A 23,439-nucleotide genomic window follows, 5' to 3' on the forward strand; every position below is an offset into this window, starting at 1 on the left:
TTCTCTGGGCTGTCAGCGTGCAGGCCTGCACCCTTGGATCTGACCTCACACCTGTCCGTTCCTTCGGGCTTCCCTGCGAGGCCTTTCCCTCTCCCTCTTAGCCCCCCAGGGCTGTTTCTAGGCTGGCATCATGTTTAAATTCTTAACCCTAAGTCATAGCTGATCAAATTTTGCATAATTTAAAATTTTTGAAATTGAGTCAGAGAACAAATATTTTGACTTTGTTACATATGAAGAAAAGAGACGGGTTCAGTGTAATTTTTTAATGATGAAAGCTTCATTTGCAGGACTTGTTTTGATTATGCTGAATCTCGTCTACAAGTTTCAGTTAACTCAAATCTGTTGGCAGTCTAGGGCTTTCCTGGTGGCGCAGTGGTTGAGAGTCCGCCTGCTGATGCAGGAGACACGGGTTCGTGCCCCGGTCCGGGAAGATCCCACATGCTGCGGAGCAGCTGGGCCCGTGAGCCATGGCCGCTGAGCCTGCGTGTCCGGAGCCTGTGCTCCGCAACGGGAGAGGCCACAACAGTGAGAGGCCCACGTACCGCAAAAAAAAAAAAATCTGTTGATAGTCCAAACCGGTCTATCAATACGTGGATTTGAAAATATGTGATATGTTAATAAAAAATATCTTAGAAGTTATCTAAGATAACTTTAGAAGTTATCTTAGAAGTTATCAGTTTTCCAGATCCAGTCAGAATTTATTGAATACCTAGTATAAGAACCTATTCATTGGGTTTCAAGCATTTATGTTAGTTCTTAATCTTATCTAATGGAAAAAACATGAAATTAAATCGTTAGCTACAGGAACTTACTTTAAGGTACAAAAGAGTTAAGATGGTGGATTTCCGGATTTCACTTTGGAAATGAGACTCTTTTTACTGTCTTTAGCTTACCCACCCACTTTGTAAAATCGTTACTTCTCTGATTTTACCCCCTTTACCTAGATGCTTAATTCTTCCATACCAGTTCTCCGGAAAAACATATTTCTTATTTTAAGAATCTCCCAGCATTAAATGTTGTTGTTGTATTTTATAGAATTATATAAATCACTCAGAGTCATTAAGCTGTAGTAACTTAGCGCTAATCCATTTTGGCTGTGGGTGTCTCAGAGATGCAGAAAAAAACGGGTGGCTCATGTTAGGGAGGTTTGAGAGCCATCGATTGTAACTTAAGTTCCAGTTTCACTTGTTAAATGGTTGTTTTATTTTACAGTTAATTTCTGTGAAATGACTTCTTAGACAGATAGAGAAGCAAGTGATGTTTGTTAATACAAACTCTTTCTTAGAAAATGGCATTCAGATCTTACATATCACATAGAACATTGCAAAAGGTAGGAATTTTGCATGTGACCAGTGTTTGGTGAAGACTAACATAGTGCTGTAATGAGCGACCAGGAATCTCCTCTCTGCGAAGATGATTTGTAGTTGACGGAGGAGGCGGGGGACCCTGCGTGGTGTGCTTCGTAGGCGTAAATGGACCTGGCACCACAGCGACGGTGGCGCTTCCCTCCTGGTCCCGAGTCGGTGGTCCAGCAGTTTTCTTTTCGGACCACGCTGGGACTTCTGCTGCACAGATACTGGGGGTATGTGTACTGCAGAACCCTCCAAGGGGTAAAACAGTGTCTCTCCTACTTTGTGACAGATGCGTGCTACTGAATTTATTTCAGAAATGCTGCTTTAATGATGGCTCATTGAAATGTAGATCTGTGCACTAAAACCCCAAAGTTGTTATTTGTGTTTAAGCCTGCATGATAAAGTAGCAAAAATTTTAAAAGATTCCATTTTAATTCTATGTACTGTTTTTACATGATTAATTAAATTATAAGTATGTGAAGTATATGAAGTTCTGTAGAAATTGACTGTAAATAAATGGAAATAACACCTAGGCCTAATGAAATAGCCGTTCACTGCGCTATGCAAGTAGAATTCTGTGTTCAACTCTCCTCTAAAACTTTGGTTTTCAAAGTGTGCTGTGGGGCTTGGTCCCAGTGTCCCTGGGGTCCCTAAGGCCCTTCCAATGAGTTCCTGTGGCTGATAACGATTTTCATAAAAATACCAAGATGTTTACCTCTTTCCTCTCACTCTGTCACAAATGGACAATGGGGTAGTTTCCAGAGGCTACATCAAGTGTGTGATACGGCAACAGACTAAACACAGAAGCAGGTATCAGAATCAAGATGCCTTCCATTAAGCTAGAAATTAGATTTGCAGAAAAATGTAGCTCAGTGCTCGTACTTTCACTGATTTGGGGGGAGGGAATTCTGCTTTTTCCATAAAAATAGGTTATTGGTATTAACATGTGTATTAATTTCCTACTGCTGCTGTAACAAATTACCACAACCGTAGTGGCTAAATCCAACATACACTCACAGCCTGACAGCTGCAGAGGTCCGAAGCTGAAATGAGCCACTGGGGCTCCCGTCAAGGTGCCGGCAGGGCCGCGCCCTTCTGCAGGCTCGGTGGGGAGAGGCTGTGTCCTGCCTTCTCCAGCTTCTGGGGGCACCTGCGTCCTTGGCTCGGGGCCCTTTCCCCCAGCGTCGGGCACCTCACTGCAGCCTCTGCTTCTGCTGTCACGTCGCTTTTTTCTAAGTTTGGTCCCGTTGGCTTCTGTTTTATAAGGACTCTTGTGGTTACACTGGAACAACCCAGATAATCCAGGGTAATCTCCCATCTCGACTCTTAACTCAGCACACCTGCAAGGGGCCTTTGGCCCCGTAAGGCGACATTCTGAGGATGAGGATGTGGACGTCCACCACGGCATGTAGTGGGCTTGTAATTAACTGTCTTCAGTGAATTAATACATGTCGAAGCTGTTTCTCCGCTATGGGAATTATCCGAAGCGAGCTACAGCCTACGTGAGCCAAAGCTCTTTGGGGTCTTCCGTAACTTTCGGGATTAAAGAGGCGCTGAGACCAAGCACGCCAGAGCCGCTCTAGTCCGCAGGGCTCCTCACGCTGGCACCTCACCTCCCCACTGGGATGCGCGTCCCCGTTGCTCAGAAATCAGGATGATGGGAGAGGAGGCACTCGCACGAGAAGCCTCGCCCGCACCCCTGTGTCTTCATCTGCTGGTTTTCTCACCTCTCCCCTTGGAAGGTGACCCTTTTCTTAGTTTCTTATTTAGACATCCCAGTGTTTCTTCATGTAAATGTTAACATCTGCAAGTTCATCTCTGCTTATTTTGACCTCTTTCTTGCATCGTTGCTAACATGTATACGTGTTGTTCTGCACTTTGTGGGTATTTTCTTTTTCGGTGTGTTTTTTTTTTTAGCGGTTCGCGGGCCTCTCACTGTTGTAGCCTCTCCCGTTGTGGAGCACAGGCTCCGGACGCGCAGGTTCAGCGGCCATGGCTCACGGGCCCAGCCGCTCCGCGGCATGTGGGATCTTCCCGGACCAGGGTATGAACCCGTGTCCCCTGCATCGGCAGGCGGACTCTCAACCACTGCGCCACCAGGGAAGCCCTCGGTGTGTTTTTAACTTGGTAATATATCCTGGAGATGTTTTCATATCTTTTGTTAGAGTTCCGTAGTGTAACCTAACAAGTCCCCTGTTGATGGGCTTTAGGGTTTTCCTCATCTTTCAAATAGAGAAGTTGTGCTTAGTTTCCTGGGGCCGCACAAACTGTATGGCTTCAAACAGCACAGAAGTACTGTCTTCGTCTCTGGAAGCCGGAAGTCCAGGCTGGTCCCACCGGGATGAAGCCACATTGCCAGCAGGACCGCACGCCCCAGAGGCTCCGGGCAGAGCCCGCTGCCCTGCCTTCCCCACCTCTCGAGCTGCACCCCTGGTGCCCCTCCGCCTGCCAGGCCGGCAGCAGACCATTGTGCTTCACTAGTGTCGCGTGGCCGCCTTCTGTCGTCCCATCTCCATCCACTTCCCTCTTACAAGTACACTTGGGGTCATACTGAGGGCCCACCGGGGGATCCGGGATTGTATCTCCCCATCTCAAGACCCTTTGTTTCAGTCACATCTGCAGTTCCCTTTGCCATATAAGGTAACCATCCAAGGTCCCAGGGACTAGGACCTGGACATTTTGGGGGACAGTATTCAGCCTGCCACACTTGTTATGAATCCATCTGGACAGATCTTGCTAATGAATACGTTACATTTTGAAACAAGTAGTGAATAATTTAGACTATCAGAGGCAAAAAATAATGACTAGGAAGGCTTGGTCTTATCAGCTGTCAGGAACTCCCCACATGAGAATATGATGGTCGGCCTCTGCTACAGGGTGAGCTCCCTTCTTGACTGCACGGAGACCTGGCGTTGGTAGTAGATGCTTCTGGCTGCCATCATCTGTGGTAATACTGGGTCTCGAATGTAAAACTTCTTACACCCAACAGGGTTTTCCTGGTGGCTGATACTGCCTTAGCCATAAAGGTAGATATTTTAATGTGGCACATTACTTTTTAAATTAAGTGAATGGGAAAAGGTTGTTGTTTCTTTATGTGGTAATTATTCACTTATTTTCCTCTTTTATCCTTCTCTTTTAGGTAATGGAAAGTGGTAGCAAATGTGAATTTGCCGCAGTGGTGATGACTTTCTCTCTCTCTCCTAGGTTGAGGAGATCAGAAACAGTATAGCTAAAATAGCTCAGTATGTTGAAGAAGTAAAGAAAAACCACAGCATCATTCTTTCTGCACCAAACCCAGAAGGAAGTAAGTTGTTGGTTTTAAAAAGAAGTGTGTCTGTCTGTATCTGTGTGCCTGTCCCCCTTGCTGTCCACAGCACAGGCCTTAGCCTGGAAACACGTGAGATTGAGCTGGGAGCTTGTAAAAAGTGCCAGAGGCTGGTGGGCCACCCCTCGGGATTCTCATGCCCCTGGTCTGGATGAGCCAAGGCATCGGTGTGGTTTTCTACAGCTTCTGCGGGATCTGGTGTTCAGCCGGGGTGAGGACCACTGATGTGTGACATCCATGAGCATACGTGGACGTGGCCTTGCAGAACTTTGGGGTCCCGTCAGTGACTGGGCCTTAGATCCGTATTATGTCCACAGTTAAACAGGAGTGATAGAATTTTGTGTTTAGATGAAAGTTAATAAGAGGTTGCTTTGGAAAACAATACTTGTTAGAGCAGGTTTAAAGATGAAGAACAGACTAAAGTGATTTTAAGTCTTCAGCGAAGGCTTTTGTATGGAGTGTGCTGTTTCGTAGTGTCTGTTGAGGGCAGCATGTGAGCAAGTGATTTAAATTAACTGAACATCAGGGCATCGTTAGTTATAAGGAAGTGTTTCCTTGATCTACAGTGCCAAATTTTGAAAACTTGAAAGGTAAGATGGATCTGGATAAGCTAGAGACTGCAAACTGGAATCCATACATCATTTGGGGGATAATTGATATCTTCACAACACCGAGTCTTTTAATCCGTGAAAATGGTCCGTCCCTTTACTTACATCTTCTGTAACTGCTCTCAGTGATGATCTGTAGGATTCTCCGTAGAGGTCTCACACACCTTTCGTGGTAGGTGATGCTTTCGATTTTAATGCGAACAGTATCTGCTGTAAATTTTGTTTTCTACTTGTTTCCATTTATGGAAATACAGTGGGTTTTGTATGTTGACCTTGTATCCCATTATCTCGCCTAATTACTTAATTAATTTAAATAATTTGTGGATTCTTTTAGGTTTTTTCTGCACCCAGTCATGACACCTGTGAATAATCACAGTTGTTCCTCAGTTCTTATGCTTTTTATTTTCAGTTGACTTATTTCACTGACTTTCCGTTCAGCATTGAATAGAAGTGGTGATGGGAACACACTTATTCTCAATCTCGGAGGAAAGTTGAAAGCAACTTTGTTAGGTTATTTGGTGTGTGGCCTTACATTGGAAAAATAACTTGGTATTAAATTGAAAAAACTCATTTTGAAGATTTTTCGTGTCTTGTAAAATAATGCTCTGGGCGTCTGTAGATGCCCTGTCTTACGATTTAGAAGGATATTTTCCAAGGTGTGTACCTGGAGCATGAATCTCAATAGCTAGTATATGAAACAAGGCTTCTGTGGCCAAATGCATTCGGAGTCCTTTTCACACCACATGCCCACTTGGAAGGTTACAGAGTAATAAAGGCTCTGAGAAGTCCTGCAATGAAGCAACCTTTGCTTAGTGGAACACCTGTTAACATCTTGCTCAATTCTTGGGGAAGTTGAATTTGAATACATATTACTGTATTTTTTTCTTTGGAGAAGTTTACCTCCAAAAAACTTTTGCTGCCAAGTTACAGCAGCTTCAACAATGTTGGAGTGAAGTTGGGGCTCTTAAGGCTTTGCAGTAGTCCCTTTGGGCTCTGAATAAGACTGGTGCTTCCTGTCTCTGTTTCACAGCAGGTTGTGAACCAGAACGTAAGAAGTGATGTCTCGCTGCTCCCTGAGTTACCCTCTGTAAAGAGCAACGCGGTTACTCCTGCCCCACGATGCTGGGCCCTAGGAAGTGCCCAGGGTGGGGCAGTGGGCAGTGGGCTGCTGTCCCCCCAGCCCTTTGTCCTGGTGGGTGGGGAGGGGCAAGGTGGAGCTCCAGCTCCTCGTTGCTGGTGCCCTCCCTGCCTGGGCTCCTGGGTGGGCCCGCAGAAGGGGTTCCAGAGCACAGTGGCCACCGGGTGGCGCCACCCCGCGGCCTGGCCCTGGCCCGTTGGCTTCTGCTGCAGATGCAGGGCTGGCTGGCCAGCAGGTCATTTCATTAACCTCAGTGACAAGATCCCAGAGAAAGATTTGCCTGAGAAGCTAACAGAGGCCCCTTTACTCTCACTTTTCTTTATTGACTTTACATTTCTGTACTTTCTTTTTTTAAGAGGGCCACTGAAAATGTGTAAGTTTCAGGCCCTCCAAAACATGGACCCACCTGGTGGGAGCCTGAAATGTGTGTTATTCAACTTTCTGGGTCTTGCTGGTGGTAGTGTTATGGCTGGCATCGCCATCAGAGAACGGAGGGGATTTTACTCATCAGTAGCATGTCTTGTAGTTCCTTTGAATCAGGAGTCAGAGCCCTTCTTTTCATCCCACGTTTTAGGTATGGGCGTCCTGAATAGTCACAGCCTGTTGCTAACATGTTATCTGCGCTTCTTTTCCATCTGCATTGTCACGCTCCCGGGCTGGCCTCTCTCGCCTCTGTCTGAGCTACGACGGTCACATCCGGTGCCTCCCGTCTCTAAATCCTCCTCCTTTGTGCATTTTGTGCTTTTCTGCTGGAGGACACGTTTCAGACTTGCTTGAGAACTGTGTGGTCACCACGTAGTGTAGAAAGCCTCTTCTCAGGTGAGCGGTGGGTTCAAACCCCAGTTCCACCGTGAATTCACTGTTTACCTCGGACAGATCGCACGACGTTCCGTGTAAATGCCGACTCTACTGTCGTCAGTGTGTTTCCTCCTCCTCACCTTGCTTCCATCCCATCCTTCCTCCTGTTTCCGCATCAGAGGTGTGTGTCTCCTTTTTAAGGGCAACTGTGGTATGTGGCCTTGAGCCGCCTCTCGCTGCACTTCCGTCCGGGCTCCTGGACCGGAAGGCCGACCGTCTGCCCGTCCAAGCGCGCCTGCCCGCAGCCCTGCCCGCAGCCCTGCCCGCAGCCCTGCCTCGCCCCGCCGCGGCTTCTCCTTCCCGAGAGGCGTCTGGCGGGCCTCCCCTCACCCCGGCTGCGCTGCAGGTCCTGCCGGCTGGTCCTTGTCCTCCCTCCTTAGCGTCCGACCCTGCTGACTGGCTCCCCCGCCCCCACCATCTTCTTTGTCTTTTAAAGTTAACCTGTGTTACGTTATCAGAGTTAATTATGCGCTTTATCGTGGGCATTTTGGAAGAAAGCAGAAAGGAAGGAAAAAAAAACAATGCTCATAACCTGTCCTGTGGTGATAAACACCGTTAACGTTTCAGTAAATATTTTTCTAGCAAAAAATATGTATAAAACATACACTTTTAAAGAAGTGTACGGGACTTTCCTGGCGTAAAGTGGTTAGAACTTTGCCTTCCAGTGTCGTGAGTACGGGTTCGATCCCTGGTCAGGGAGCTAGGATCCCACATGCCGTGCAGCCGAAAACCCAAAACACATTAAAAAAAGCAAAATTGTAACAAATTCAGTAAAGACTTTAAAAATGGTCCACATCAAAAGAAAAAAAACTTTTAAAAAGTGTAGAGTTTGGAGCACCCAGGGCCTGTTGTCTTACAGCGTACCTCTTTTGCTGACGAACAGAGCGTTCCAGGACCCTTTTCTTAATGGCTGCCTGGTGGTCGTCGTGGGCCGTTTCTGTGGGAGCAGAATGGCCTGGGGCCGGATGGCAGCGTGCCTTTTACTGTTTACAGGTAGCTTGCTCCCAGTGTGTGGCGAGTACTACAGGGACCTTGCATTGTTGTAGTGTCATATATGATTCTTAACTTAGACTTGCTGCTGTGCAGAGCAGCAGGGACCAGGCTGAACACTGGACAGGTGGAGGCCCGTTCATGCCTTGTGCTGGTCTCGTGAGGCCGGTGCTCCCCTTGGGTGTGTCCGAGAGCCGAGGATGTTGGGGGTTGGAGAGGGTGGGCAGTTAGTGCAGAGTCTCGAGCGCCCTGAGACTCAGCGGGCTCTGCCGTCCCCGCTGCTGTCCTGAACCGCTGCCTGAGAAGCACCGGGCGGGGCCGCAGTCGCACCCAGCGGCCAGGTTTCACAGTTACAGACAACTCTGCCCCGGGCATCCTCGCCTACCTGTGTGTCCTTGAGTACTTGTCAGCTCACCTCTCGAGCCAGCATTCCTGGGAGCATCGTGCTACATCAAGGGACTCGTCCCATTAAATGTTCTTTTCACATTTTTAGTTTGAAAGTTTTCTAATTTATGGGACAGTTGCAATTACGGTACAGTGAAAACTCACGTTCCCTTCACCGAGATTCACCAATTGTTAACATTTTGCCATGTTTGACTTCTTTCTTTTTGTGTATGTGTGTGTATGTGTATGCGTATGTGTGCGTGTACACGCACATTGCACATGTATATATACACACGCATACGTACACACACATGTTATTTTTGCTGACTCATTTTAGAGTGAGTTGCAGGCCTTGTGACCATCCACCCCTAAGTACACCAGTGTTTATCTCCTAAGGAGGAGGTTGTCTTGTAATTATCTAATTCAGAACATTTGATGTTGATAAAAAAACGCTGTTTAATCCACAGTCCATATTCTCAGTCAAAAATCATCACGTTGATATCCTTTATAGCTGTTTTCCCCTCTTTTCAGGGTCCGACCCAGACACGTAGGCAGATACAGCCTAGACACAAATGCCTTTATTTTTATTTATTTATTTGTTTATTTATTTATTTATTTGCCTGCGCCGGGTCTTTGTTGCAGCACCCAGGATCTCTGTTGCTCTGTGTGGGATGTTTTAATTGCGGCATGTGGGATCTAGTTCCCTGACCAGGGCTCAAACCTGGGCACCCTGCATTGGGAGTGCAGAGTCTTAACCACTGCACCACCAGGGAAGCCCTCCTGGTTATTTCTGATTGAGAACCGGGCTTGGTATATAAAGGCTTGTGGCCATAGTATGAGTCCTAGGATAGTATTTTCTTTTTTTTGAATTTTTGAAGTTTATTTATGTTTTTATACAGCAGGTTCTTATTAGTCATCCATTTTATACACATCAGTGTATACATGTCAATCCCAATCGCCCAATTCATCCCACTACCCCCGCCCCCACCTTGGTGTCCATACGTTTGTTCTCTGCATCTTTGTCTCTATTTCTGCCCTGCAAACCGGTTCATCTGTACCATTTTTCTAGGTTCCACATGTATACGTTAATATACGATATTTGTTTTTCTCTTTCTGACTTACTTCACTCTGTATGACAGTCCCTAGATCCATCCACATCTGTACAAATGACCCAATTTCGTTCATTTTTATGGCTGATATTCCATTGTATATATATACCACATCTTCTTTATCCATTCTTCTGTTGATGGGCATTTAGGTTGCTTCCATGACCTGGGTATTGTAAATAGTGCTGCAGTGAACATTGGGGTGCATGTGTCTTTTTGAATTATAGTTTTCTCTAGGTATATGCCCAGTAGTGGGATTGCTGGGTCATATGGTTATTCTGTTTTTAGTTTTTTAAGGAACCTCCATACTGTTCTCCATAGTGGCTGTATCAGTTTACATTCCCACCAACAGTGCAAGAGGGTTCCCTTTTCTCCACACCCTCTCCAGCATTTGTTGTTTGTAGATTTTCTGAAGATTCCCATTCTAACTGGTGTGAGGTGACACCTCATTGTAGTTTTGATTTGCATTTCTCTAATAATTAGTGATGTTGAGCAGCTTTTCATGTGCTTCTTGGCCATCTGTATGTCTTCTTTGGAGAAATGTCTATTTAAGTCTTCTGCCCATTTTTGGATTGGGTTGTTTGTTTTTTTAATATAGAGCTGCATGCGCTGTTTATATATTTTGGAGATTAATCCTTTGTCTGTTGATTCGTTTGCAAATATTTTCTCCCATTCTGAGGGTTGTCTTTTTGTCTTGTTTGTAGTTTCCTTTGCTTTGCTTTGCAAAAGCTTTTACGTTTCATTAGGTCCCATTTGTTTATTTTTGTTTTTATTTCCATTACTCTAGGAGGTGGATCAAAAAAGATCTTGCTGTGATTTATGTCAAGGAGTGTTCTTCCTGTGTTTTCCTCTAAGAGTTTTATAGTGTCCAGTCTTACATTTAGGTCTCTAATCCATTTTGAGTTTATTTTTGTGTATGGTTTTGGGAGTGTTCTAATTTCATTCTTTTACATGTAGCTGTCCAGTGTTCCCAGCGCCACTTATTGAAGAGACTGTCTTTTCGCCATTATATATTCTTGCCTCCTTTTTCATAGATTAGTTGACCATAGGTGTGTGGGTTTATCTCTGGGCTTTCTATCCTGTTCCATTGATCTATATTTCTGTTCCTGTGCCAGTGCCATATTGTCTTGATTACTGTAGCTTTGTAGTGTAGTCTGAAGTGAGGGAGTCTGATTCCTCCAGCTCCGTTTTTTTCCTTCAATACTGCTTTGGCTGTTGGGGTCTTTTGTGTCTCCGTACAAATTTTAAGATTTCTTGTTCTAGTTCTGTAAAAAATGCCACTGGTAATTTGATAGGGATTGCGTTGAATCTGTAGATTGCTTTGGGTAGTATAGTCATTTTCACAATATTGATTCTTCCAATCCAAAAACATGGTATATCTCTCCATCTGTTTGTATCATCTTTAATTTCTTTCATCGGTGGCTTGTCTTATAGTTTTCTTTATACAGGTCTTTTGTCTCCCTAGGTAGGTTTATTCCTAGGTATTTTATTTTTTTTTTTATTTTATTTTTTTTTTTTTTTTGCGGTACGCGGGCCTCTCACTGTTGTGGCCTCTCCCGTTGCGGAGCACAGGCTCTGGATGCGCAGGCTCAGCGGCCATGGCTCACGGGCCCAGCCGCTCCGCGGCATATGGGATCCTCCCAGACCGGGGCACGAACCCGTATCCCCTGCATCAGCAGGCGGACTCTCAACCACTGCGCCACCAGGGAGGCCCTATTCCTAGGTATTTTATTCTTTTTGTTGCAATGGTAAATGGGAGTGTTTCCTTAATTTCTCTTCCAGATTTTTCATCATTAGCATATAGGAATGCAGGAGAGTTCTGTGCATTAATTTTGTATCCTGCTACTTTACCAAATTCATTGATTAGCTCTAGTAGTATTCTGGTGGCATCTTTAGGCTTCTCTATGTATAGTATCATGTCATCTGCAAGCAGTGACAGTTTTACTTCTTCTTTGCCAATTTGTATTCTTTTCTTTCTTTTTCTTCTCTGAGTGCCATGGCTAGGACTTCCAAAACTATGTTGAATAATAGTGGTGAGAGTGGACATCCTTGTCTTTTTCCAGATCTTAGAGGAAATGCTTTCAGTTTTTCACCATTGAGAATGATGTTTGCTGTGGTTTTGTTGTATATGGCCTTTATTATGTTGAGGTAGGTTCCCTCTGTGCCTACTTTCTAGAGAGTTTTTATTATAAATGGGTGTTGAATTTTGTCAAAAGCTTTTTCTGCATCTATTCAGATGATCATATGGTTTTTATTCTTCAATTTGTTAATATGGAGTATCACATTGATTGATTTGCATATATTGAAGAATCCTTGCGTCCCTGGGATAAAACCCACTTGATCATGGTGTATGATCTTTTTTTTTTTTTTTTTTTTTTTTTGTGGTACGCGGGCCTCTCACTGTTGTGGTCTCTCCCGCTGCGGAGCACAGGCTCCGGACGCGCAGGCCCAGCAGCCATGGCTCACGGGCCCAGCCGCTCCGCGGCATATGGGATCCCCCCAGACCGGGGCACGAACCCGTATCCCCTGCATCGGCAGGCGGACTCTCAACCACTGCGCCACCAGGGAGGCCCTGTATGATCCTTTTAAGGTGTTGTTGGATTCTGTTTGCTAGTATTTTGTTGAGGATTTTTGCGTCTATATTCATCAGTGATATTGGTCTGTAATTTTCCTTTTTTGTAGTATCTTTATCTGGTTTTGGTATCAGGGTGATGATGGCCTCATAGAATGAGTTTGGGAGTGTTCCTTCCTCTGCAATTCTTTAGAGGAGTTTGAAATGGATGGGTGTTAGCTCTTCTCTAAATGTTTGATAAAATTCACCCGTGAAGCTCTCTGGTCCTGAACTTTGGTTTGTTGGAAGATTTTTAATCACAGTTTCAATTTCATTACTTGTGATTGGTCTGTTCATATTTTCTATTTCTTCCTGGTTCAGTCTTGGAAGGTTATAGCTTTCTAAGAATTTGTCCACCAGGTTGTCCATTTTATTGACATAGAGTTGCTTGTAGTAGTCTCTTAGTATGCTTTGTATTTCTGCGGTGTCTGTTTTAACTTCTCTTTTTTCATTTCTAATTTTGTTGATTTGAGTCCTCTTCCTCTTTTTCTTGATGAGTCTGGCTAATGGTCTATCAATTCTGTTTATCTTCTCAAAGAGCCAGCTTTTAGTTTTATTGATCTTTGCTACTGTTTTCTTGGTTTCTATTTCATTTATTTCTGCTCTGACCTTTATGATTTCTTTCCTTCTGCTAATTTTGGGTTTTTTTTTTTTTGTTCTTCTTTCTCTGGTTCCTTTAGGTGTAAGGTTAGATTGTTTATCTGAGAGTTTTCTTGTTTCCTGAGGTAGGCTTGTATTGCTATAAACTTCCCTCTTAGAACTGCTTTTGCCACATCCCATAGGTTGTGGATCGTCGTGTTTTTGTTGTCATTTGTCTCAAGGTATTTTTTGGTTTCCTCCTTGATTTCTTCAGTGATCCCTTGGTTATTCAGTAATGTATTGTTTAGCCTCCATGTGTTTGTGTTTCTTACTTTTTATCCCTGTAATTGATTTCTAATCTCATAGCATTGTGGTCAGAAAAGATGCTTGATGTGATTTCAATTTTCTTAACTTTACTGAGGCTTGATTTGTGACCCAAGATGTGATCTATCCTGAAGAATCTTCTGTGTGCACTTGAGAAGAAAGTGTAATCTGCTGTTTTTGGATGGAATGTCCCATAAACATCAATTAAATCTATCTGTTCTGTTGTGTCATCTAAAGCTTGTGTTTCCCCATTAATTTTCTGTCTGGATGATCTGTCCATTGGTGTAACTGAGGTGCTAAAGTCCCCCACTATTATTGTGTTACTGTCGATTTCCTCTTTTATATCTGTTAGCAATTGCCTTATGTGTTGAGGTGCTCCTATGTTGGGTGCATATATATTTATAATTCTTATATCTTCTCCTTGGATTGATCCCTTGATCATTATGTAGTGTCCTTCCTTGTCTCTTGTAACATTCTTTATTTTAAAGTCCACTTTATCTGATATGAGCATTGCTACTCCAGCTTTCTTTCAATTTCCATTTGCATGGAATATCTTTTTCCATCCCCTCACTTTCAGTCTGTATGTATCCCTAGGTCTGAAGTGGGTCTCTTGTAGACAGCCTACATATGGGTCTTGTTTTTGTATCCATTCAGCAAGCCTGTGTCTTTTGGTTGGAGCATTTAATCCATTCACGTTTAAGGTAATTATCGATATGTATGTTCCTATTACCATTTTCTTAATTGTTATGGGTTTGTTTTTGTAGGTCCTTTTCTTCTCTTGTGTTTCCCACTTAGAGAAGTTACTTTAGCATTTGTTGTAGAGCTGGTTTGATGGTGCTGAATTCTCTTAGCTTTTGTCTGTCTGTAAAGATTTTGATTTCTTCGTCTAATCTGAATGAGATCCTTTCCGGGTTGAGTAATCTTGGTTGTACGTTCTTCCCTTTCATCACTTTAGATATATCATGCCACTCCCTTCTGGCTTGTAGAGTTTCTTCTGAGAAATCAGCTGTTAACTTTATGGGATTTCCCTTGTATGTTATTTGTCGTTTTCCCCTTGTTGCTTTCAGTAATTTTTCTTTGTCTTTGATTTTTCCCAATTTGATTACTATGTGTCTTGGTGTCTTTTTCGTTGGGTTTTTCCTGCCTGGGACTCTCTGCGCTTCCTGGACTTGGGTGGCTATTTCCTTTACCATGTTAGGGAAGTTTTCGACTATAATCTCTTCAGGTATTTTCTCCGGTCCTTTCTCTCTCTCTTGTCCTTCTGGGACCCTATAATGTGAATGTTGTTGTGTCTAATGTTGTCCCAGAGATCTCTTGGGCTGTCATCATTTCTTTTCATTCTTTTTTCTTTATTCTGTTCCGCGGCAGTGAATTCCACCATTCTGTCTTCCAGGTTACTTATCCGTTCTTCTGCCTCAGTTATTCTGCTGTTGATTCCTTCTAGTGTAGTTTTCATTTCAGTTATTGTATTGTTCACCTCTGTCCGTTTGTTCTTAAATTCTTCTAGGTCTTTGTTAAACTTTTCTTGCATCTTCTTGATCTTTGCCTCCATTGTTTTTCTGAGGTCCTGGATCATCTTCACTATCATTATTCTGAATTCTTTCTCTGGAAGGTTGCCTATCTCCACTTCATTTAGTTGTTTTTCTGGGGTTTTATCTTGTTCCTTCGTCTGGTACATATCATACCTCTCTGCCTCTTCATCTTGTCTGTCTTTCTGTGAATGTGGTTTTTGTTCCACAGGCTGCAGGATTGTAGTTCTTCTTGTTTCTGCTATCTGCCCTCTGGTGGATGAGGCTATCTAAGAGGCTTGTGCAAGTTTCCTGGCGGGAGGGACTGACTGGTGGTGGGTAGAGCTGGGTGTTGCTCTCGATAGTATTTTCTTCTTTAAGAGATGATTTTTAAACGGCACCAGCATTCTGGACCTGGCTCCCCTTTCTCTAGGATGTGGTCTTTAGCGTCAGCTCAGCTTTTTCTTGGCTTCTCAAGGCCTCTGCTGCCTCTGGCTTCAAATAGCTCCATCGCTGGGCTCATTTCTCTGGGTTTCCTTCTTTTGAATCTTCTTTCCTGCCTTTATAGGTTTATGACGTCCAGCTCTCCTGATTGTTCTCAGCTGGAGGACTGATAGGAATAACCTCGTCCACTGGAAGAGGAAGTTCCCAATATTGCCCTTCCTTTCAGTGATTTGAAATCCTGCCTTTATCAAATATAACCTCATGGCCAGCTTCTGTAGCTTGAAGGGTTAAGTGTGGTAACGCCTCTTGTATTTCTCTGATTAATGCTTGAGCCCCTGTGCACCTGTGTTAGCAGGAAGGTCCAGTAATTCCGTCCTGAGTGACCCCAACCCTGGGGCTTTCTTATCCAGAGAGGTGAGCCCTTGGAATGTCCCCCTGCACTCTCGGTCCTCAGTCGTGTATCTGCGGCTGGTCAGCGTCCCCGGCTATCTCCCGACTCTGGTGCATCGTATCCTCAGCTGGGTGGACCCCGCACAGACCTGCTCCACACGCACTTCCCCTTGGACCCCTTCCCCGACCCTCCTTCCCCGCACGCGGTGGCGGGGCCTCTGGGGGTGTGAGTTCAGCCTTCCCCGGTGCAGGAACCCGTGCTCCCGCCAGGAGCCCGCTTTGATGAGGGAGAGGACAGCAGGAAAGAAGTCAAACACGTGGAGGCTTTTTTCCTCCCAGAGTATGGTTAAATTTCTGCTTTCCTTTTTCAGGTCTAGGTGTCAGCACTGGGTTCAGGGAACTATTTCATCAATTAATTGGTATAAACCAGGTATCCTCAAACTTAGGTGTGCACCAGAGCCACCTGGAGGGCTTGTTAAGTCACAGTCCTGGCCCATCTAGTGAAGTTTCCTGTGAGTAGGTCAGGGGTGGAGTCCAAGAATTTGCCTTTCTACTAAACGCCCACCTGATAATGGAAGCTGCTGGTCCAGGACCCACACTTCGAGAACCACTGGGGTGATCAGTAGTTGCTCAAGAAACAAACAAACTTGACTATTTACGAAGAATATTGTTCTGTTTAAGTTTGTTGAACATTGATGTTGGATATTATAACTCACATCTTTTTTTTTTAATTTTGTAGAAATAAAAGAAGAACTTGAAGATCTGAACAAAGAAATCAAGAAAACTGCTAATAAAATTCGGACCAAGTTAAAATGTGAGTGTAAAGTTTTGATTACATGTAATCATTGATAGTGGGAATGTGGGTAATTATTATTTTCTTCTTTATAACTTTTTATTCTTTTACATTTTCAAAAGTTAAGATTGTGACTGCTTTAAAATAAGTTGTATGTACTTGGAATAGTAAGTCTTGTTTAAGTTCCTCATTATTCTAGAATTCTTAAACGAGGAGCTACACCTAAGGGCCGTTAACCCTTAAATTTCAGAGTAAAGCACTAATTCGTGCCCAACAGGAGTAAGCACTCGCTTATAAATTGTTAATGTTATATTTTATGACATTTGGGGCTAAACTGCAGATATTTGAGAAGGCGACTAGCCTTTGACATGAGTTGCCGAGTTCTTCTTGAATACCCTTGTACTCGGTGAGCTCCTTTGAACCTTTCGTACAGTTCATCTCGGCTGACAGTGCCGGGTGGAGGTTCACAGCTTCCCTGTGGGACCAAAACAGACGTAGGATTTCTCCGTGTGGTAGAAAGACAGACTGTATTTAATTTTTACAAAATGACATTCAAATCAAAAATATTTCTGAAGATCAAAAGGAACCTTTATTAAGGAGAATTTCAAACGTATGTCGGGGGAGGGGGTCACCGCCACAAGCCCCATGTCCACGCCCTTGAGCTCTGCAGGTCCCAGCGGCCCTCACCCAGCCCAGCTGGTTTCACAACCAATCCCAGACATCTGGGTCTTCATCAGCATATAGTTTTCTGTGTGTATTTCTAAGAGAAGGATTTTTCTCCCCCAAATACAACTATAATACTACTATTATATCTAAGTCACATTAATTACTATTATATATTATAAAATATCGAGTCAGAATTCACACTTCCCCAATGATCTTCTTATTTTTTTATTAAAAATATTTTTTTAATAGTTTGTTTGAATTGGGTTCCTTATTTGGACTGTATCCTGTGATTGGTTGATATGTTACTTCAGGTTTTTTCACATCAGATTCTCCTTCCATCTTTTTCCCCCCAACACTTTTTTCTTTTGTTTGGAGAAACCAGGACAGTAGTCCATCAGAAGTTGCCATGTTGCAGAGTTTTGCTGATTTCACCCCTTTAATGTCACTTAACAGGTTCTGCTGTGCTCTGTATTTCCTGTGGATTGACAGTTAAATTCTCCAAACTTGATCAGATTCATGTTGCCTGCTTTGAAATGTGAAGCTGTAACATCTGGTTTTATTTTGTGATATCATCAGCAACTGACAATTACCAAAACTCATAAATTTACCAGGAGCTGAAAAGATAAGAAAATACATTTGAGGTTAGGCTTGAAAACCTTTCATTTTCTAGTTTAAAAGATAACTCTTTCTTGTTTGTTTCTAGCTATTGAACAAAGTTTTGATCAGGATGAGAGTGGGAACCGAACGTCAGTGGATCTTCGGATACGAAGAACCCAGGTTTGATTATTGGCCTTGTCTAGATTGAAGCAATGCTGAAGAATAAGTCTTTTTACTTCTTTCAAATTCAAAATAATTTCATCTTTACCATCACATTAATTCTTTCAGCATTTCTGCATAAAAAAGGCATCGTATTTATAGACTCCCTCTCTAGATTATGAAGAAAAAAAGTGTATTCAGCCCAACAGCAGAATTCTGTTCTGAAGAGCAAAGAATTATCCCAATCATTTTAGTGTTCATGGTAAAATCCTCACCTTTTGTAGGTTTATGGTGCAGCAAAGTGGAATTTAGTCCGCTTAACTCTACTTGACAAATGGGGATTATGTGTTCAGGCTCTGGGGACAGTTTGCCTGGGTGCCAACCTGACCCAGTCAGCCTGTAACTATGGGCTAATTGACTTCTTGAAATGATGGTTTCACTTCTATAGAATGAGGGATAGTAATAATATAGTAAGGTTACTGTGAAAATCAAATAAGATAATACATGTAAAGTTCTTAGCATAGATTCTGTTATACAGTAAGTTGCTATTAATCTTATTTTCCATTTGAAGGAGTAAGTGCATATTAGTTTGAATCTCTATAATGTAATGTTTTATATATCACTTTTAATAGAAGAAATGACCGATGTATATTGATCTATTTTTTTTTTATGTTAAAAGCATTCAGTGCTATCTCGAAAGTTTGTGGAAGTTATGACAGAGTACAATGAAGCACAGACTCTATTTCGGGAGCGAAGCAAAGGCCGGATACAGCGTCAGCTAGAAATAAGTGAGTCAGTGAACATGCTATTTTTGTTAAAAACATATTTTTCTTCCTTAGGGTCTGACATGAAAGTATCTAACTTCAAAAAAGTAATTCCATCTCTGTTTTGGTCAATATTGTAAGCCTAAAGTGCTTTCATAGCTTCTTATTCATTGAATCAACCAACCTATTATTTATTTAAATCCTTCAGAAAGTTCTAGGTGAGTGGACTTTCGATTACTTGTAGAGCATTAATGAGACCTGGAAGACTCTCAACTGTCATTTCTTCATGTATTTTTGTGTCCCCCCAACCCTTCCTGCGCCGTCTCGGGGGACAGTTCCCTGTGGGTCTCGCGGTTCTGCATGTCTGGTGAGCAGACACTTGCTGCCTTTTTTGCTCCAGGCTTTCTCTCACGGGTGTCTGTCTGTGTAACAGGCAGCCTTAGAAGATGCAGCTCATGGTTCCCTCTGGGCAGAAGGCAGTTTGCTTGCTGAATAAAGGTTAGGCAGCTTTGTTTACTCCCCACTATGGAAGATCAGGGTTCCTCAGCTGTGACACAAGCCCCCTGTGGGTGCATCTTGCACTGGGGCTGCTCTGCGTCTCCCACGGGCTTGGGGAGGGGGGAGCAGCCGTAAACGTGAACCGCATTAAATGACATTTTAGGACCTCCCTGGTGGCTCAGTGGTTAAGAATCTGCCTGCCAATGCAGGGGACACGGGTTTGAGCCCTGGTCCGGGAAGATCCCACATTCCGCGGAGCAGCTAAGCCCGTGTTCCACAGCTGCTGAGCCTGCGCTCTAAAGCCCACGAGCCACAACTACTGAGCCTGCGTGCCACAACTCCTGAGCTCGCATGCCTTCTCACCGTGATGAGAAGCCCACGCACCTCAATAAAGAGTGGCCCCCGCTCGCTGCAACTAGAGAAAGCCCATGCGCAGCAGCGAAGACCCAACGCAGCCCCCCAAATAAATAAATAAATAATGACATTTTTACATCTTTATTGAGATATAGTTGACGTACCATGTGAATGATACTCAAAAGTGTACAGTCCAGTGGTTTTTAGTATATTAGCACAATCAATTTTAGACCATTTTAATCACTCCAAAAGGAAACTTGATACCCATTGTTGGGCACTTCCCATTTCTCCCCTGAGCCCTAGGCTACTGCCAGTTTATTCTCCTGTCTCTGTAATTTTGCCCATTTTGGGCATCCATATGAATGGAATCGTACAACATATGGTCTCTTGTGACTGGTCTTTTTCACTTAACACAGTTTTTTCAAGGTTCAACCATACTCCAGCAAAGACCAGTGTTTTATCCCTTTTTTTTTTTTTTTTTTTTTTTTTTGCGGTACGCGGGCTTCTCACTGTTGTGGCCTCTCCCGTTGCGGAGCACAGGCTCTGGACACACAGGCTCAGCAGCCATGGCTCACGGGCCCAGCCGCTCCACGGCATGTGGGATCTTCCTGGACTGGGGCACGAACCTGTGTCCCCTGCATCGGCAGGCGGACTCTCAACCACTGCGCCACCAGGGAAGCCCTTTTATCCCTTTTTTACAGCTGCATCACGTTCCATTGTGTGGGTGGACCACATTAACATTGTTTATCCATCCATGAGGTGATGGACATTTGGGTTGTTCGCACTTTTTGGTGATTATGAATAATGCTGCTGTGAATATTCACATTAAATGATATTTTAATTATTATGATGTTTCAATTGGGTTTTTCCAAAATTCTGTGAACCTGTTCACACACAGCATTACTACATTTAACTCAAGGAAAAAGTATTAACGCCCAAACTACAGAAAGTATTAGAGCCTCTGATGCTAATTTTGCAGTCTTTATTATGTGCATTTAACATATGCTGGATCTAGTTTACCCCCTTTTCCTATAAGCCAGAGTTAAACTTTTAGGAAAACTGATACGCCAGATGTATTATCAGTTTCGTTTTTATAGTTGTTCCTTATTCAGACTAAAATTGGATTTTATTAGTCATTCCAATTATAAGATTTTTCATGAGTGTTTTCCAGTTCTTTCTACTTCTTAGGCTTATGTTAATTTCTCTCATCGTTACTATTTGCCTAAGAAAATACATTGGAGAGGTTAGAAAAACGTTGGTTGAAAGTATTAACAACTCAGATTTTAGTTGCTAACTTATGAGTGCAAAAGTCATTTTTAAATATTGCTGCATTCTGAATGGAGTTTTTAATTGTTAATATTTTAGCTGGAAAAACTACCACTGATGATGAACTAGAAGAGATGCTGGAAAGTGGGAATCCCTCCATTTTCACGTCAGATGTGAGTACGCAGGCGGCTTTGTGGCCTTGTGTGTTTGTATACGTACAGATGTTTTTTTTTTCTTTAACTTCCAGAGCAATTGTAAGTTCATTAGTATTTCTCTTCTGTTTTTGTTTTGCAAAGATTATATCAGATTCACAGATTACTAGACAGGCTCTCAATGAAATTGAGTCACGCCATAAAGACATTATGAAGCTGGAGACCAGCATCCGAGAACTGCATGAGATGTTCGTGGACATGGCCATGTTCGTTGAGACTCAGGTAACCACACGCATCTTTGCTTCTCCGAGATAGAGAGCTGTTTTCTGTAAAAGCTTGTATTTGATTCCAGTATACCTGAGAAAGCCGTTATTCTGGATGCAGTCTCGTAATTCAAAAGTCGTAGTGTTATTGCCATGTGAGACTGAAATGCTGTAAACAGCTTCAACTTTCAGCAGTGGGGGACTGGTTTACTTAAGTTATGTATGGTGTGTCCGTAGCACAGCCTGTTAGGCAGCCATAGGCAACATCGACTTTGTGCATGGAGGACTTTTAATGAAATATATAAACGTCATGTGCCAGAATTTCAAGTTGACATAAGAGGGAGACACTAAACCTTACACGTGTATGTATAAATGTGAATGTGTATACAACACACGCCCTTATACTCCTATGTGTATGTATATATGGCATGAACTCAGCTGCATGAAACAGCACTCACAGAAGGAAAGAAATACAACAAGCAGTATAATAACAGTGGGACTATGGGAATTTTAGTCTTCTTCTCTAAAATATATGTATTTTCAAGTTTTCTGTAAGGACCATGTACTAGAGTAACAATTGGGAGAAACGTATGAAAGAATAAGCCCCAAAGGGGATACACCGTGACGTAACTAGAAGCTTATACTTGCTACGCGGTGTCTCGTACCACCGGCATGGGGTGACAGGGGTGTGAGGAGACCCTGTGAGGAACCGAGGCAGTTAATACAGTTTTTTAAAAACAGAAAATTCAGTGTAAAGCACAAGCCAGTGGTTCCAGTTAGGTTTGTGGCTGTGCTTGCGCTTCCTCTTGTGATGCTGAATAAGGTCCTCCGTGACTTTGCAAGTGCGTGAGGCTCACCCCGGTCACTCACTGATCAGTGGGCCATTGAGTTCAGCTGACCGCCCCGTGAAGGGGGAGCATTCGTACCAAGTCATCTTAGGATTCACGTCACACTCACGTCCTCGCTCCCGCGGAGGCTAGTTTCAGGATCTCTTGTGTCCTCTAAGAAGGTTCGAGTCTGACTGGCCTGTTTCTCATTGCCTGGGTTATGTAAGGATCCCTGGGAAATCCATCCAGGTGCCGGATTCATCCTCCACATCGCCACTCACATTTGAAGAACACTGTTTACCTTGAGGAACCTTGTCATAAAAATGTGTGCAGAGCTGAGGTGCGGTGCATTTGCAGTGTAGGGCGGGGACAGGGCAAGTTCACCCCTTCTGATGGGAGGGCCCGTGCCACTCACGGTGCAGAAGGGGAGGGTTGGGAGTCTGGCTGCTACCAGCTTCTTGTTCTCAGGAAGGAAACCAGTTAGACAATAAGAACAATCAGTGATTAGTTTTGTTATTACTAAAGATCTTAGAGTACCTTGGACTTCTAACTAGGATTGTTCCATGTCAGATGTATTAATCGCCATTAGAAAAATCGATGTATTCTTAGCTTTGTTCCGTTGTTTCCTTTTAGAAGTCTGTTAGTGCTGCATTGTATTGGCTCGTCTAATTCAACACGTATGTTTAGTCAAAACTTACTAGTAAGTTTAAATGTGTGAATGAGTAAGTTAATTGTACGTCATTCTTCAATGCTTTACCACTCACTGCTGCAGATTATGTCTGCTGGTGGACAGAAGACCAGGTAATGTGTTTTGTCACCTAACATTTCACTGGATTCACCTCACTTTACGTTTTTGCTCATTAACTTAGTCAACTTAGTGGCCAACGTAAGCTATTCTGAGTTTACTGTATTTTGAAGAAATTGCCGCAATCTTCTACCCATTAGAAAAGATGTCATTCTTTGTCCACTGTATGTACGTGGATAATAGTAAGTATTCGCTTAGCCTAAAGCTAGCCGCCTCCCGTTCACTGCGCCCATCTTTAAAGAGTGTTCTCATGTTAAAGCATATCTCAAAGTCTACATGATATGCCTTCAGTTATCAGCATTGTTGCCCATCCCTTTTAGTTCTTTTTATAATATAAGTTGGATTTTGATTATTCTGTATATTGTACATTTATAATGGTCTTATCTTTTTGTAAATGTGAAAAAAAATTCGGTGTCCATTACATGCACATTATGTTCCTGTGGAAACTTTCCTGCTGCTCTGTGACTGTCTTAAGATACACAACTAAGTCATTTGAAAGTGTCTCCTAAGTTTGAAACTTTCTGTTTTAAGGGTGAAATGATCAACAACATAGAAAAAAACGTTATGAATGCCACAGACTACGTAGAACATGCTAAAGAAGAAACGAAAAAAGCTATTAAATATCAAAGCAAAGCAAGAAGGGTGAGTTTGGTCCTTAAGAATTAAAGTGCGTTTTTC

General features: G+C 43.2%; 1 protein-coding gene across 2 annotated transcripts in view; it reads left to right on the plus strand.

The window, feature by feature from the left end:
* Positions 1–23,439, plus strand: part of STX2 (syntaxin 2) — a gene marked incomplete at both ends in the record, with an annotated part of 43,283 nt that overhangs the window by 14,537 nt on the left and 5,307 nt on the right. For both annotated transcript variants that reach the window (XM_079717096.1, XM_079717095.1), the window contains 7 exons: positions 4,557–4,656; positions 16,357–16,431; positions 17,780–17,853; positions 18,512–18,620; positions 20,814–20,887; positions 21,011–21,148; positions 23,293–23,403. In XM_079717096.1, the coding sequence (XP_079573222.1) occupies positions 4,557–4,656; positions 16,357–16,431; positions 17,780–17,853; positions 18,512–18,620; positions 20,814–20,887; positions 21,011–21,148; positions 23,293–23,403 (681 nt within the window). The remainder of the gene's footprint in view (positions 1–4,556; positions 4,657–16,356; positions 16,432–17,779; positions 17,854–18,511; positions 18,621–20,813; positions 20,888–21,010; positions 21,149–23,292; positions 23,404–23,439) is intronic.

This window comes from Hyperoodon ampullatus, assembly GCF_949752795.1.
Source record: "Hyperoodon ampullatus genome assembly, chromosome: 13".
Taxonomy (NCBI): domain Eukaryota; kingdom Metazoa; phylum Chordata; class Mammalia; order Artiodactyla; family Ziphiidae; genus Hyperoodon; species Hyperoodon ampullatus.